Below are 15,967 nucleotides of genomic sequence, written 5' to 3'. Positions count from 1 at the left end.
CGGGGGGGAGAGTAGGGGCGTGACGACCAGAACGGCAGGCACGGAGTGAGCGAAAAGAGGGGGGGACGGCGGGCCGCCCGGCACGCGGCGGCAGCAGCAGCAGCGGCCTGCCCGAACGCAAATCGCTCGGCGGCAACAGGCTCCTCCGCCAAGCCACGCCACCCCACGTCTCAATTCGCTGAAGGGAAAGCACCAGGGCTTGGGGCCGCGACACACGGAAGCGGGAATTGGGGGGAGGGGCTGGCGCGCACAAAACGCGTCGTAGGGGGCGAACAAGTCGCAGAGGGGGTGGACGGGCACCAACGGGGCACACGGGGGCTCATACAACGGGCCGGGAGCCGGCACCGGCCCGAGGGGGTGTTCGCCGGACTAGCCGAGCCGCGGGCGCCGCAGGGCCCGGGGCACCCCTCCACGCACCATCAGGAGGCCATCTCGAGTGCGGGCAGTTGCAGAATGGGCGGCTGGCGGGCCAAGCGAGCCGGCGATGCTGCGGTCGCCCTCGTCCTGCGTCCCCAAGGCAGGGTGTTGCTCAAGAAGGGCCCCAGAGGAGCGGGAGGGGGGCGCGGGGCCCGGCCGCGCCGGGGGACTCGAGCAAGGAACGATGAACAACGGCGGCCGATCTGTGATCTGTGATCTGTGATGTTACAGAGGCAATGCCCATTAATGGGCTGGGGGCGGCCGTGTGTGTGTGTTTTACAGGGATTGGGCACATTAATGTGCTGGGGCCGAACCCGCTAACCCTGCCGGCTGTCCAGAGCGAGGAAAATCTGGCCGCCGATGGCATCCCGGGGAGGCTCCGTCTTGCAAGCGCCATGCCGGTCTGCCGGGCAGCCGTCCGCCGCCCAGATGCCGCCACGAAGGTGCCGTGAGGCAAAGTCCCAGCTAGTGTCCCGGCTGGGGTTCGAACTCGTGCCTGTGGTATCACCCACCGGCACTCATCCAGCTCCTTATTTAACGTCGCGGCCTGACTGACTGAGATTACAGAGAACCGGGCCCTTTAAAGGGCTGGGGACACACAAGCCGTGCCCACTAGCTCTGGACAATATAAGTATGAAACCAACCAACAGACAGGGCGGCGGAGCGCGGGGCTGCGAGGAGCCGATCGGGCACAGCGGGCGGCAGGGAAAGCGGAGGGTGCCTGGGAGCCAGCCCAGTGACTGTCAGAGAGGTGTGAGGAGGGGAAACGGGGGGCAAAAGACAGGGGAAAGAGGGGGATCAAGGGCCAGGACCGCCAGCAGGCGGCGCAAGCGGCTCAGAGACGCCACCCACCCCGGCACAGAAGCTGGGGGAGCGGCCAGGCGGGCGGGCGGGGACCGCCTCAGAGGGCAGGCGACACAGGGGGTCAAGGCTCAGGTCAGACGCGCGGCCAACGACGAACTGTGAAACTTGAATTTTGTGGCATTTATATTATAAGAAAATGGCTTCTGCCATCGCCGAGCCATGCTCGGTAGCATCGAGTTGATGGGGAAACCCGCGCGCGTTCGAATCGCGTCCTCAACGGTTACTGTTGGGGTGTCCGAGTGGTTAAGGAGTCAGCCTGCTATATACAAACTTTTGCCATGTGAGATCTGGCCCACCAGAGTCGATGTTTTTAGCGTCGGCTGACTGGCAGGCGCTGCAACACATCAGGCAGCAACACCCGCACTGAATGCTCAAGCAAGCATCTTGAGAACATGTGTGTGTGCCAGGGTCTATGTCTGTATGTCTGCCCACACACGTACAACAAACTTTTCTTATTCAAATGAAGGCGTGCACGTTGGGAGGCACAGAGAAGACTGGATGGCAACCAGACTGAACATCAATGGACAATGAGAAAAGAAAAAACCCTGCTGCCGCAAGCAAGGGCCTGGCCCCAGGTGGCGCTTATGAAGAGCGGTTCCCCAGTGGTCAGTCCGCAACAGAAACAATCAGCAACACGGGTACAGTCAAACTCGCGCGCGCTGGCGCGATGCAGCGAGAGGAACATTTGCCTGAAGGAGTTCAGGCTCTTTGCAGGAAGTGGGTGCCCTATCAGGATGGTCAGGTTGCCGAGGCGCCTTCCATGCTTCGCTACGTAAGGGACGCGCACAGCAAGCGTCAAACTGGAGTTGACGACCGGTTCAAGGGCTCCCGACCGGATGAGCTAGGTAGCAACACAGGTGGAAGCACCAGTGGAGTTGGTGCCAGTCCCGGCTGGGCAGTCCTACAAAGTGAGGCAACAGTTGCCAGCTTGGAACATGTGGCCACACATGCCGGCAAAAGAAAGCAGCAAGCGACCAGGAAGCCGCAGCACATGTAAGCGCATTGGCAAGCTCTCAGCTGCCCCACACCTGGCAGCTGGTTGAACCATAGGTGTCAGCAAAGCTGTCCAGTGGGCACAACAGGCAGGAAATTGAGCCGGATGTGTTGCGGTATGTCCCAGGGATGCAGGTGAGGCAAGTGGCTTGGCCATCGTTTGGTTGGAAGGTTCCAGCAGGGCAGGGCTGCATACGCGGAACAGGCAGTGGCGTGAGTCAGGGATATGCCGGAAAGAGGACCCCGAGTGGCCTCATCGTATCCCGCCGCTCACACCAACCTCGCAGCTTGTGACAGGCTGGGAATAGCCGGATGCGGTGCCCATAGGGCAGTTCTGGCAGGCACTGGCGCCTGTGGCGTTGGAAAACTTGCCAATCGGGCACGGCTGCAGCAGGCACAGGGTGCAGCAAGCAGAGCAAGCAGGGCAGGGAGCAGATGGGCCAACAGGGGGAGCCAGCGCAAGTAGGTACCAGCAAACCAAGTGTGCCACAGCAACAACATGCGCACCAGACGAGGGCAAAACCCACCTGGCAAGGCTCCTTCCCTGTCGCGGAGAAGCTCCCAGCAGGGCAGACCTGCAGCACAGCCATCAGCGCACCTTGAAGCCAAGCCACTCACCACACAGCCCCCAAACCACCGACCAAGCCCACCCACACTCACGGGAAGGCAGTCAGATTGTGCAGAGGCACCAGTGCTGTTAGTGCCAGTGCCCGCCGGGCAGCTCTGCACAGCCAGGGAGGGGAGGCAGGCTGGTGAGCAGTGCACGCAGGAGCGCAGCATTGACCTCGTGTTTTGTGGGCATTGTCCAGGAATCCATCCAGCACGTGGCCCAGGGACAGAGCAAGGTCGCAGCCACAGCTGCCCCACACCTGGCAGCTGGTTGAACCATAGGTGTCAGCAAAGCTGTCCAGTGGGCACAACAGGCAGGAAATTGAGCCGGATGTGTTGCGGTATGTCCCAGGGATGCAGGTGAGGCAAGTGGCTTGGCCATCGTTTGGTTGGAAGGTTCCAGCAGGGCAGGGCTGCATACGCGGAACAGGCAGTGGCGTGAGTCAGGGATATGCCGGAAAGAGGACCCCGAGTGGCCTCATCGTATCCCGCCGCTCACACCAACCTCGCAGCTTGTGACAGGCTGGGAATAGCCGGATGCGGTGCCCATAGGGCAGTTCTGGCAGGCACTGGCGCCTGTGGCGTTGGAAAACTTGCCAATCGGGCACGGCTGCAGCAGGCACAGGGTGCAGCAAGCAGAGCAAGCAGGGCAGGGAGCAGATGGGCCAACAGGGGGAGCCAGCGCAAGTAGGTACCAGCAAACCAAGTGTGCCACAGCAACAACATGCGCACCAGGCAGTTGCCGCATAGGTGCAGCTTGCTGCAATGCTAGGGCCAGCTGCTGTTGCTTGCCATGCATGATGCCGAGCCAGGTTCATCGGAAACAGATCCAGGCGGGCATGGCTGGCACTGGATGGAGCTCGTGGCATTGGCAAATGAACCGGCCGGGCAGTTCTGTGGCGGCAGCGGGACGAAGAGAGCAACGATTTGGTGAGGTGCAACAGCGGGCACACATGCCTGCCTGATAGCGGCCCACTGTGCTGACCAGATCGGCTATGGCTACTCTACGGCTGCCACCATTACCTGGCATGGTGCAAGTCCATCTGCAGAAAATTGGCCTATGGCACACGATGCACGTTGGGGAGAGGGTGGAGGTGGTGAGGGAGGTGTGGGGCTGGGTGGCGGAGGAGAGGGTAGAGGCGGGCTGGGGGGAAGTGGCGAGGGTGGGGGCGGGGGTTCGGGCGAAGGTGGTTTGGGGGAGGGCGGCCGAGGCGATGGCGGCTTTGGTCTGCAACGTGTGAAACAGGTCGGGCATGGCAGGCTGGTGACGGACAGAAGTGTAGGGGCGTCCTGGGTGCCGACACACTTCGAGCACAACTGGGTGGCGGCCACACTCAGGAGGTCCGCTCAGCCAGGCCTCACGTGGCTGGCAGCCGACCAGCAGGTGCAGGATGGGAGTTCTGCACAGAGGCAGACTGACAGCTCTGCCAGCATGCGGTGCTCCCCCGCACTGCTTGCCTGGGCGGCGGACGCGGAGATGGAGGGGGCCGGGGGGAAGGTGGCCGCGGGCTTGGTGGCGGCTTTGGGGGCCGCGGGCTTGGGGGTGGACGCGGGGGCCGAGGAGAAGGCGGCTTTGGCCTGGGCGGTGGCTTTGGCGGGCGCGGGGAAGGCGGCTTTGGCCTTGGCGGCGGCTTTGGCCTGCGACCAGGAACCATCTCACAAGCACGAAAATAAACAAGATCACCTCTTTGTGCCTATGTTTGGAAAACAGGAGTGCTGCCTGCCCTGCAGACAGTCGCAGGTGTCTTGCAGCAGCGCCAAGCTCGAGCAGGAGCATGCGCAGCAGCAGGCAGACAACTCCGGGAACATGGTGCTCTTGCATTCCTTGCCTGGGCAGCGGTTTTGGGCGTGGCGGCGGCCGAGGCGAAGGCGGCCGCGGCCGTGGAGGCGGTTTGGGACGCGGCGGTCGTGGTCTTGGTGGCCTGCATGTCATCCAACAAGAATGCACGATTTCTTTGCTGATGCCCTACCGACGTCGCGTGCAACCCAGCAGTATGCACCCGCCGCCTCACGTTGGTGCGGCATCCACAACCGTCGGCATGCCTGCGGCAAGTGCGCAGGCACCCAGGGCAGTGCATCCACGTGTCAGCCATTCAGCATGCGACATTGTGGCGCAGCAAATTGTGTTGTCCGGGAGGACCGGCAAGGGATAGTTGCAGTTGCCATGCCGCCGCTGTGACTCCCATTGCACAGATCCTGCTGCAGGCCACCTCCTGGTCAGCTATCTGCAGTACCGCCACTCACCCAGATGAATCAGCAGCACCAGCACACAACTGAACAGAAGGCGCAGCGAGCGAGCAGTATCGCCGCCGCCGCCGCCGCTGCTGCTGCCAGGGTTGCGGCCACAATGCCCCTGAAAGTAATTGGACGTCCTCATTGGGCACACCTCTGCTTCACAGCCAGGGCAGGAGCGCTCGCAGCTGCAAGGATGAACCGCGCTGTCAGACCAGATGACGGGTTGAGCGCCGCGACGACACGGGTTTATTTATCACAACGATGATCGATAGCCCAACGCCGGCCTGGTTCCAGAACGGGTGGGGGCGCGGGGATGGCGCGCGACAGCCTGCAGAGCACTTATAAGCCGGTAAACAACCCGTCCGAGGGGTGGGCCTTGAAATTCTAAAGAGGCAGTCGACTGCCGCCATCCAGTTGGTTAACCTAGCTGTAGGGTAACTTACTATTACTGTCCCAGGTGGACGTGCATTCAGCGCCCCACTTTGGCTGCCCGCAGCCTGTGGTTTAGAGGCCAGGAAAGTCGAAAGGGGCCTGCGGGGCGTGGCAGGTCCCTCCAACCGCTGGCTGCAGGCTTGCCGCCAAGTCGGCGGCGCCGACAGAGGCGGTGCCACATGTACATGTGTGGAGGCTGCCAGGGCGTGGTGGGTTCAGCAAACTCACTTCCGCCACCCTCGTGAGTGTTTCAGGAATGCAGCTCACCTGCGTGGCCGGGTGGGACAGCGGAGTGGGCGCACGGCGTGACGTGCCCGTGGTGGGGGAGCCGCACACCGAGGCATGGCCCATCCGCTAGCGTCCCCCCCCCACCCCGCCCCCGGCAGCGGTGTCACCAGCCAGGCTGCTAGGTGTACAGCCCGCCCCGCGTCCGCACCTGGTGCCACAGGAAGGCGGTGCCGTGGATGTGCAGCTACAACAGGCGGCGGCCGCCCCAGGCGCAGGCGGGCAGAGCTCCTCATCCCGACAGTATAGCATGCGGCGGCGGACGTTGGTCACTTGGGCCACATCAACCTGCTCGGATGGAGAACACGGAGGGGAGTGGACAAAGGGGGCCGCTGAGTGGTCAGAAGAGCAGCTGGGTGTAGTCTGCCTGTTCAGCACCAACTGCGGTACCTTAGGCCAGCAGAAAGGACTCTTGACTTGGCTTGGGTGGTACTGGAACCATGCCTGCATCATGCAGGCAACATCAGAGGTGACTGAAGATGACGACCTGTCGACCGTGCGCACTGCTCATCAGCGAAGGTTGGCGGCAACACGAACAGGCGGCTGCTTCCACCTGCTTGTGTTTCCGCAGCGGCAGTCGCAGCTGGCTCCTTGCTTCTTGAATCCACCTCGGCTGCGCCGCCACGAGCCTCTGGGCACTGGGGGCACTTAGCCGAGATGGGCACAGTAGACCTGCTGAGAGAGCGCAAACGGGTCGGCGAGGCGGCGGCGGCGGCGGCGGCGGCAGCGGCGGCGGAGAGGCAGTGCGAGCTGGCTTACACATGAGAGATAGCTGGCACCACATTGTGCGATGCCTCCATCACGAACAAGGCTATCAGCAGGCCCAGCGTCAAGTAGTCGCGGGCCCATGCCATCTTGCTCTCAGCTGCTGCTACAACAAGATGTGGACATGCTTCTGGCTTGACGGAGGAGCGACAGATCGGGGCTATTGTTTGCTTGGCTGAAGAGCACGTGCCTGTGCCCATCATCTGGTGTCGTAGCACACTGCGTTCGGGCTCGGCGTTGGCAATGGACAGCCGGTGCTGCCTGCCCCTGAGAGTGCCGTCTGCCGAGAGTGCCGTCCACGCCGAGAGTGCCGTTCACGCCCACACCTGCACTGCTTTTGACCGTCGCCGCCCCGCCCTCCGGCCCACGAGAGAGCTGCAGCAGGGGCAGCGCCTTTCTTGTCGCCACCAACTGCCAAGCGCCTGCTGGTTGCATCTCCGCCAAAAAAAATCCCCGTGCGCTGGTTGGCTGGGAAGCCTAGAGATCTCGCCACTGAAAACCACTGCCCGAGTCCTGCTGCGGCACATGTAACAACAGTTTGTTGAAGACAGCGGCACTGCACCACTGGATGACAGCGACAGCCCTGGTTGCCCAACGGGGACAGGTGGTTCCGCCTGGGCTGGGGCGGGTTGGGTTGAGTCGCTGCTGCGCAGAGCTGCAGACATGCTGTGCAACCAGTGTACTAGCTGCCCCGTGGTCCCTGAGGCTGACGTGCTTCTCAGCTGTGCCGGTAAGAGTCGTTCGCGCCTGCGACCAACCCCATGGGCCTCTGCTGGCGGCACTGGCGGCACTGGCGGCAGCCCCAGTTCAGCCTGCGCCGAAGGCCAGCGCTGGTGTTGCGGTCTGCCCCGGACCTGCTAGTGATACAAAAAAGAACAAGACATGCGAGGGAGGACGCACCAACCGGCCAAAGCAGGAGTGTTTTCCTGGTCTCAGGTTAGAATGCCACACATGCACTTGCAGATTGGTTCTCAATGCCGGGGCGGTGGAAATTCCCCTGTTTCAGCCAGAGCCTTCCAGCCGTGCATGCGCGGTACAATTTCGGCGCCCGCGAGAATCCGCCGTTCCAGCGATGGTTGCTGTCGTGTTCTGCATCATGTTATAGTTCCACCGCATCTTCTGCCGCCCAGCTCCATCTGTCCTCAATAATTCTGCCTCTCCACACCTGCCACGGCTGTCATGCCCAGCAGAAGAGCGGCAGGCAGGCAGTAGCCGGCCCGAGCTGTTGAGCCGCCGCCAACCAGGTCCAGCGGCCGCAGCGGGCCATGACGCATGAACCGCCGCTCAACGGCGGCAGCGGCGGCAGCAGGCCGCACCTGTCCTGGCCGCGCAGTCACCACAACAGGCGGCTTTCGCCACAGGCTGTCGCATTGCTGGGACTCGTGCTGGCAGGCAGCGTGTGGGCGCTGCATCGCAACCGGTCGGATGTAGGGGCGGGGGCAGCGGCGGCAGACGCCGATGTAGCGGAGCGGCAATACAAGCGCTCAAGGCGCTGTCACGCAGGGGGTGGCGGTGGCTGCGCCGCCCGCTGGGGGCTAGATGTTGGGACTGCAGCACTTGCTTCGTTGCCAGACACGCCCCAGACCCGGCTGTGCCTGCACATGACATCGGGCTGGGGGTCATTTGCTGCCTGCCTGAGCAGGTTTGTTGCGTATTGTTGTACCTGCGTCTGTGCCATTGCATCTGTGGCAGGAACAACTGAAGTTTCACGCCGAAGATATTCCCGGGGTGGCAGATCATGTAGCGACAGAAACCCTTTGATGGCCGCGTGGCAGATGGCGGGCGCGCTGTGGGGCGTGAGCGCCATTCCAGAGCGCTGGCGGGCGGGGCTGGCATGCCAGGACACAGTTCACAGAGTGTGCGGTGATCTGGGTCGGGCGAGCTGTGAGCGTGCACGCTCACACGTGCACGTGCATGAGCGCATAGCTGTGGAGGGTGCGCCATGCCCACGCTTTTGTGGCATACAGCCCCCCCAAACTCTTGTTGGGATTTGTGTTGCGTGATTGTGAACAACCTGGCCTGCCCTTGCCTCGCCCCAGCAGTTCAAGCTCTTGCCGCCCTCATTAGGCGGAGTTTATATGCCAGACCAGTTTGACTGTCTGGATGCAATCACCCCAAATTTCCTTCAGATGCGGTCTTATTGCAAAAGAACATGCAAAGAAGCAAAGTCTTAAATCGCAGTTTACACGAGTCTCTCAGATGTGGAAAGCTCTGTTAGCTCTTGACTGTTTTTTGCGATCCCTGCATGCATTTGAGCTGTGTGTGTAGGACCATTAGGACATGGGTATCCAACCGTACTCCCTTGTCCATCATGTAAATACAGGAGAAACCTGAATCAGACTGACACAGCGCCATAATTAGCAGCATTCAAATGGGCGTCGCAGCGGTCTCGGGGGACCTGCAAGTAGTATCAGGAGAACAGAACAACAGCTCACTTTCTTCCAGGAATATATCTTTCTACTAACCGCTCACTTTCTTCCAGGAATATCTTTCTACCCCAAGTCCCAAGTCTTATGTGCCCCCCCTGTGGTGGCTCGCCCTCTATCATGCAAGCATATCCCCGTGTGTGCAAGTTCCTCCAGCCCCTTGTCCATTCTCGGCCGGACTTGAGGACCCTCTTGGAAGCGGCCGTCGAGTTTTTTGCAGAGTTTGAGTTGCCCGATTCCACCGCAGCCTTTGCCCGGTTTGTGTTGGAACACGACGCTCTGCAGATTGGCAAGATTGCGCCCGAGTTCTTGGAGCCCTGCTTCGTGCAACTCTGCAAACACCACAACCTGCGCGTCTTCGCACACCTCCGACCTGACGGAGTTTTCGTACGGTATACCGTGAATTCGATCCTGCCTTCATCAAGGCCAATACACAAGCCACGCGCCGCTGGCGGGACTGGATAAGTTATCTGACTGCCAGCGCAGCTTTGTGTTTGAACGGCAATGGATCATGATCAGCGGGGTACGATGCGCAGCCGCCACATGTGCCATTGCATCGCGCTCATACCTCATACCGGCCGCATCTTGCAGCAGGAAGCGGGCACAACAATAGGCACATATCGGCAATGAGAAGCGGGCAATGCAGCAGGCAGCAGGCCGGCGTGATTACGCCCGCTGATGGTTCAGATGAGGCAGCAGTTCCGACACAGCAGCCGTCCACCGCTTCAGTATGGCGACTGTTGACGCCTCAACCAGCAGTGCGGGAGCAGGCATCATTCACATTTGCATTCATCAATTCTTGTGTGTTGCCTGAGAGCACATTTCACTTTCAACAACGAACATGCACGGACACGACCAGAAGACATGTAAAGTTGATGTTAAACAGGTGTACATCAAAACAGGAAATGAGATTGGCATGCGGAACAACAAGGTGTGTGAAGAGGGGTTAACACAGTAGATGGGTGCAGCCAGGTTAAAATCCGGACAGGTTTGATTGGAAAGGTATCAAGTATACACATAAACGGCGTTCTTGACGCGGGCGCTGAGAACGGTAGAAGGAGCAGGCAAACAGTTCCAGAGCACAGAAGTATGGGCGACTGCGGTTTCGCTTCGGTCATGGAGCAGTGAGACGAGCCAAGGCAATCCTGCAAGAGGGCAATGCTCCTCCATGAGCGTGCTATCCTCTCCCCGCAGCACTGGCCTTGCCTGCCTTCCGCAACAGGTCTGCCTCTGCGGTATCCAGCGCCCAGCCCAGGTGCGACAGGTCCAGCACCAGGCTCAGCTGCAGGAGAAAAGCCAGCAACCGAGGGAGGCACGGAACGGAGCCAGATCAGAACTGTGGCAACTCTCTTGAGTCAATTCCAACTGGAAACCTGCTGGGTGTGCACCGGCCCCTGCTCGTCTGCCTCGCCCACCGCACCCACCTCTTGGCGCTTCCAGTGGAAGCTGCACGTCTTGCTGAGCTGCTCCGGGCACTCGCCCCTGTCCAGCAGCGCCACCTTGTCCGCGCTGCAGGACGGCAAGTGTGTGTGGGGGGGAGGGGGGGACAGCAGGGCCGGCCAGAGGCGCTCATATCCTGCGAATGCTGCCAGCTACGCTGGTCCCACCCCTTGCCAGAATCTGCAGCTGCGGCTGTGGCGGGGTGAATAAGCGCGCGCACACACACACACACACACACACACACACACAGCCTCACTCGCTCAGGCGCTGGTAGTCCTCCTGCTTGGAGATGACCTCCCACCGCATGTGCTGGCGGCTGGGGTCGGAGTTGTTCAGCGGCACAAAGCTGAGCCCCGTGAAGCCCCAGTAGCGCACCTGCAGGCGTGTGCGGGCAGGCAGGCGTGCGCAGGCATGCGTGGGTGCCTAGCGAGGGGGAGGGAGACCACCAGGCATTCTGTTTGCACACATCTTGCTCGGTCGCCACCTGGACAAACACAGAACTCCTCCAGCTCGCCGCCAGCGCCGCCCCGCCTGCTCACATATGCCTCCGCCCACACGCGCTGCAGCGAGTCGGTGCTTTCCGCGTCTGGCGAGATGTGGATGGCCACCGCCTTGGGGGGCAGGAAGGGCCACAGCGCGATGGCCGAGCCGTGCACCATGACCAGGATGCTGACGCTGCCCATGATGCGCAGCTGGTCGGGGAAGGGGACGTCCTGCACACAGGGGGGTGCACGAGCAAGTGCGCATTGCAGGGGTACAAAAGAGGGTGCGAGATAGTGACAAATCTTTGTGGTGAGAGGTTGCGACGAATGGTTGGGGCACAAAAAAGGGGGGTGCGAGCGAACTGATGAGGGTGCGAAACAAGGCTATGCACAGGCCAGGGCAGCTGCATCCTGGGGTGGACTGTTTGGTGTGGTCATTCCTTTGCTGTGCGTTCCACCCCCTCACCTCAAAGTACTGCAGCCGCACATCGTCCCCGGGGAAGCGCTGCCGCACAAACTTCTCCACGCTGCGCACGTTGAGCATGTGGCGGCCTGAAGGGCAGTGTAAAGCAGGAGTGGTAAGCATGAGAAAGGAGCCGGAGGGGCATGCACGGCTGGCTGACCGAATGCAGGCCAACTCAAAACATGGCCCGCCGCTCAAAAGCGCACGCCTGGCAGGACAGTGCCTTGCCCTGCCCCCACACCCCACCCATCAACTCATCCACCCAGCCCACCCACCTGCCTCATACGGCCTGTCCAGAATCAGGACAATCTTGTTTTGCACGGGGGCAGGCGTGTGCACGTCCAGGCCGTAACACGCGCCCAGCCGCTCCCGCCACACCTGCAGCGCGTCTGCCGCCATGCCCGCACGCTTGTCCTGCCGCTCCGCGCCATACTCAGTTTCGCTGTGGATGAGCAAGTCAGGAGGGATGGGGGGGGGCACATGTTGGTGTGGGGGCAGTTTGGCAGAATGCATGCACACATTGCTGAATATTGACGGGCGCCCTCAAAGCCAGGCATGGACACACAGGGCCCAGCTTCTAGGTGGTGCAGCAGCGCACACCTGGAGCAGCCGCGCTGCGCGTGACAGTCTGGCCCTATCCCCGACCAGGCCTTGTCTAAAAGCACCGTCTGCAGCGCGGCACGGCAGGCAGGTGGCACGGCGCCTCAAGGGAAGACATGGCAGAAAGAAAGCTTGTTGACAAACAACAAGCATGTGCTGCTTAAGCTGCTGTTGGTGCTGCACACAGACAGACCTTGCGCTCCAGGCGCGAGTCGTCACGGTAGACGGGCGGCCAGCCGGTGACGCAGCGCGCCAGCGTGGCGTTGACTGGCGCCAGCAGGGCGCCGCGCTGCCGCGAGTGCAGCAGGAACAGCTGCACCTCGCGCCGCGGCGGGTAGCTGCACTCCCCCAGGTGCCGGCACAGCGTGTTGTGCAGGGTCACGGCCTGGTTCAAAGCGCAGCAGGGGCGGAGAGACAACAGGGGTAAGGTGGGGCTGGGACACAGGCGGGGGACAGCAGGCAGCCAGCAGGCGAGAGGCACCACGAGGATGCAACAGGCATGCTGCGCCCGGGTGCCAGCGACCCAACAACCCAGACTGCTGCGGGCGCCCACTCACGTCCTCTCCAAAGTGGTGAGCCAGGTTGTCCCACCGCTTGGTCACCTTCCACAGCCAGGACAGCGGCACACTGAACCACTGTGGAGCGCAGCACAAAGAGCAGGGAGGCACGTGGGTGGGCGCGGGCACGCCAGCAGGCATTGTCAGGCAGAGGCAGGCAAAGCGCACATTCCCCACACACCTCGTTCTCGCCCTCTAGAAGGAAGCCCGCCGCGCTGCGGTGTAGCACCGTGGGGGCGTACTTTTCGTCTGCAGCTGGATGGTAGGTCACATCCACGGTGGGCAGCTGCAGCTCCTGGTCTGCAGCAGCACATGGCCCGCGCAGATGCCTCAGCAGCAGTTACAAGCAACTCCGCCTGGGCACTGCCTGGAGCACGCCAGAATTGATCCAGGGTTTCGGGCAACCAGTGGCTTAGGGCGAGTATCAAGTGGTGGTCAACACCAAGCAACCAGTGCGAGCGTTCTGCAACAGTCTCCAAATCGGGCATTCGCTGGCCAGCTGCAGCTCGCACATTGGCAGACGGGCGCTGCCCAACACAACAGGTCCCCTCCCCACACACCGTCAGTCAGGTAGTAGGCGTTGCCTCGGTGCAGGATGAGGCTGGAGAACTCGCACACGCGGTGGTTGGGGTCCTCGCCAGACGTGCACTGCACACACGATCAGAGGCAGATCTGGTGAACAGGCACAGGAGCAAGTACAGTGGACCTTATGCAACAGACCTGCTCAGGCAGGCAGGCAGCTAATGGCCCCCAGCCCGATGCCGTGTGCAGGCACAGCCGGGTGTGAGGCGTGTCTGGCCACGCAGCAAGGGCTGCTATCCTGACATCTAGTCCCCGGCAGGCGGCGCAGCCCCCGCCACCACCAGAACCTGCCTTGTGGGAGCTGCGTGGCAGCGCCTTGAGCGTGCACGGCGGCTCATCCAATCGCTGCAGGTTGTATTGCCGCTCCGCTCCAGACGCGTCTGCTGCCGCTGCCCCCGCCCCTACGTCCGACCGGTTGTGATGCAGCGCCCACACGCTGCCTGCCAGCACGAGTCCCAGCAACGCGACAGCCTGTGGCGAGAGCCGCCTGTGGTGGTGACTGCGCGGCGACGACAGGTGCGGCCTGCTGCCGCCGCTGCCGCCGTTGAGCGGCGGTTCGTGCGGCATGGCCGCGCCGCTGCCGCTGCTGCTGGTTGGCGGCGGCTCGATAGCTCGGGCCGGCTACTGCATGCCTGCCACTCTTCTGCTGGGCAAGACAGCCGTTGCAGGTGTGGAGAGGCAGAATTATTGAGGACAGATGAGCTGGGCGGCAGAAGATGCGGTGGAACTATAACAGAATGCAGAACAAGACAGCAACCATCGCTGGGACGGTGGTTTCTCGCGGGCGCCGAAATTGTACCGCGCATGCACGGCTGGAAGCGCTCTGGCTGAAGCAGGGGAATTTCCACCGCCCCGGCATTGAGACCCAATCTGCAAGTGCATGTGCGGCATTCTAATCTAAGACCAGGAAAACACTCCTGCTTTGGCCGCTTGGTGCGTCCTCCCTCGCATGCCTTCTTCTTATTTGTATCACTAGCAGGTCCGGGGCAGACCGCAACACCAGCGCTGGCCTTCGGCGCAGGCTGAACTGGGGCTGCCGCCAGTGCCGCCAGTGCCGCCAGCAGCCACCCGTGGCGTTGGTCGCAGGAGCGAACAACTCTTTTCGGCACAGCTGAGAAGCACGCCAGGGCGGTGTGGGTGCTGAGCCAGACCCTGCTGACGTCCGAAGACAACGCACCAATAAAGCAATGACCTGTACGGCACCAACGTGATAGGATAGTAGAGCAGACCCTGAACAAGCATAACAAAGCCAACTGAGGCAAGGGGAGTTGGTGCTGGATTTGTAAATGGACTTTTGATTTTATGCATTGTTCTATGTAAGGCTGCGTCAGTGATCAATGTGGAAGTCATGGTAACACGCGTGGGGAAGCATACTCATGACCCAGATGCCAGGTTTGGTGTGGAAGTAGCCTCGGGGGTACTCAAATATCTTACTGTTGTGTGGGCGGCATGTGGGCACGATGTAGCACACCTTCTTGTTGAACTTGCCCAGCGCCTCGTCCCACCTCCACACGTGCGCGCCATCGGTTGATGTCTTCATGCACCCTTTGGCACAGCATAATGGTGATGCCGATGACTTGGTCGTGAGAGTCCATATGCTCAGCCATGATGCGCGTGGGTGGAAGGCTGGGGGCCTGTCTTCCGATGAGCCCTTGACTCCAGAGACCTCAAAGCTAGAGTGTTGGCGCTCTATCTTTACATCCAGGTCGGCAGGCTTGCTCCGCCCAGTCCGGTGTGGGATGCTGTTGATGTCGCACTCCGGGGACTTGCGGGGGCTGGTCCGGGCGAGGGGCAGAGGATGCGTCTTGGATACCGCGTGGCGCCAGCACTTGCTGCCGAGCCTGGCGGGGCAGGTGCATTGCGGACCCCTGGCCTTCTTTGTGTAGGCCTGGCACGTAGGCTGAGGCTCCTGTGCACGCAGAATCCCGGACAGCGCGTGGATCAAGCACAAGCCTCCAATCTTTGCCTTGTTCCTGCACCGAGTGCCCCTCTTCGTGTAGCCCTGGCATGCAACCGCGGATAACTCAGAGAGTACTCCGGAGGGCTGCGGGGCCTGCCGGGTCTGTGCGGTGCAATCGGTCGATCTCATGATCCAAAGATTGGCCCTGTCACCCGCCTGCCGCAATGTAGGTATGCTGCCGCCAAGGGAGGATTGGAGCAGGGTGGGGGTGCTGTTTTCTCTGCAAAACCATGGGGACCAGGCAGCCAAGGTGATTGTGTGGCAGGCGGTGTTTCGTTTTTGTGCCTGCAGGTGCCTGCAGCTGCGAGGTCTCCCGCCCTCGAGCTCGCCACGCCGCCGGCGGTAGCGCAACCAGCATCTTCCCCTCCCTAAGCCCTGTCCCCCTGCCCCCCCACCACACAGGATCCTAGTATTGATATTCAGTGAGTCCTTCGTCAATTTTGAAACCTCTTGAGCGATGTCTCGGGCGAGACACACACATCCCGTTCCTCCCTCCAACTTCTCGCACCTGCGTAGGGTACCTCTTTGAATCCTCCAACAACATCGTTGAAACCGCTGCTAAAGTGAATTGAGGGCGTACCGACACCGTGTACCGGGAGAACGGCAGAATCCTGGCTCGTCCGCCCAAAGTTCCTTTCTCCTTCCTTTCGGAACCTTTTCGGCACACCCTCGAAGTTTGTCGACTGCTGCAGCCAACGACGGAGCCGAACTGCGCATGCCCTACTAGGGTACCCAATTGTGCCTGCTGTGCGGCAACCCAGCCCCCGCCCTGCGGCGTCACTTCCCTGATCAAGGTGCGTGAACCGATGGGGCGGTGTCGAGGGACGGGGGTGGAGAAGGGCAGCCCCCCCCCCCCC

At 61.7% G+C, this 15,967-nt stretch overlaps 2 protein-coding genes across 2 annotated transcripts; both read right to left on the bottom strand.

Moving 5' to 3' along the window:
- Nucleotides 1–1,736: 1,736 nt before the first annotated feature.
- CHLNCDRAFT_58952 (hypothetical protein) lies at nucleotides 1,737–6,689 on the bottom strand. The gene is made up of 12 exons (XM_005844305.1): nucleotides 6,618–6,689; nucleotides 5,987–6,123; nucleotides 4,896–4,926; nucleotides 4,342–4,521; nucleotides 3,907–4,111; nucleotides 3,676–3,777; nucleotides 3,389–3,493; nucleotides 3,144–3,296; nucleotides 2,802–2,849; nucleotides 2,555–2,659; nucleotides 2,310–2,462; nucleotides 1,737–2,182 (listed from the first exon to the last, which is right to left on the bottom strand). The coding sequence occupies exons 2-12, from the start codon at nucleotides 6,069–6,071 to the stop codon at nucleotides 2,123–2,125; spliced, it is 1,227 nt and encodes a 408-aa protein (XP_005844367.1). The 5' UTR covers nucleotides 6,072–6,123; nucleotides 6,618–6,689; the 3' UTR covers nucleotides 1,737–2,122.
- A 3,152-nt stretch (nucleotides 6,690–9,841) lies between these two features.
- On the bottom strand, nucleotides 9,842–13,717 carry CHLNCDRAFT_58951 (expressed protein; the record flags this gene model as incomplete). The annotated part of the gene is made up of 12 exons (XM_005844304.1): nucleotides 9,842–10,308; nucleotides 10,451–10,535; nucleotides 10,723–10,841; nucleotides 11,006–11,179; nucleotides 11,415–11,500; nucleotides 11,687–11,853; nucleotides 12,012–12,079; nucleotides 12,205–12,396; nucleotides 12,569–12,646; nucleotides 12,750–12,868; nucleotides 13,129–13,216; nucleotides 13,394–13,717. The coding sequence occupies 12 exons, from the start codon at nucleotides 13,715–13,717 to the stop codon at nucleotides 10,204–10,206; spliced, it is 1,605 nt and encodes a 534-aa protein (XP_005844366.1). The 3' UTR covers nucleotides 9,842–10,203.
- Nucleotides 13,718–15,967: the final 2,250 nt, after the last annotated feature.

Source organism: Chlorella variabilis (assembly GCF_000147415.1).
Source record: "Chlorella variabilis unplaced genomic scaffold CHLNCscaffold_23, whole genome shotgun sequence".
Taxonomy (NCBI): domain Eukaryota; kingdom Viridiplantae; phylum Chlorophyta; class Trebouxiophyceae; order Chlorellales; family Chlorellaceae; genus Chlorella; species Chlorella variabilis.
Note: the sequence above shows the minus strand (reverse complement) of the source record. Positions and strands in the feature narration are given on the sequence as shown.

Bases quoted from the DNA above. Each gene is read 5' to 3' on its own strand.
- CHLNCDRAFT_58952 (XM_005844305.1), bottom strand. From the start codon at position 6,071: ATGAGGAGCTCTGCCCGCCTGCGCCTGGGGCGGCCGCCGCCTGTTGTA. The intron at 4,522-4,895 runs GTGAGGCGGCGG...TCCTGGTCGCAG, and splicing joins GTTGTGGATGCCGCACCAAC to GCCAAAGCCGCCGCCAAGGC. The intron at 3,778-3,906 runs GTAATGGTGGCA...CTGCCGCCACAG, and splicing joins ATGGACTTGCACCATGCCAG to AACTGCCCGGCCGGTTCATT.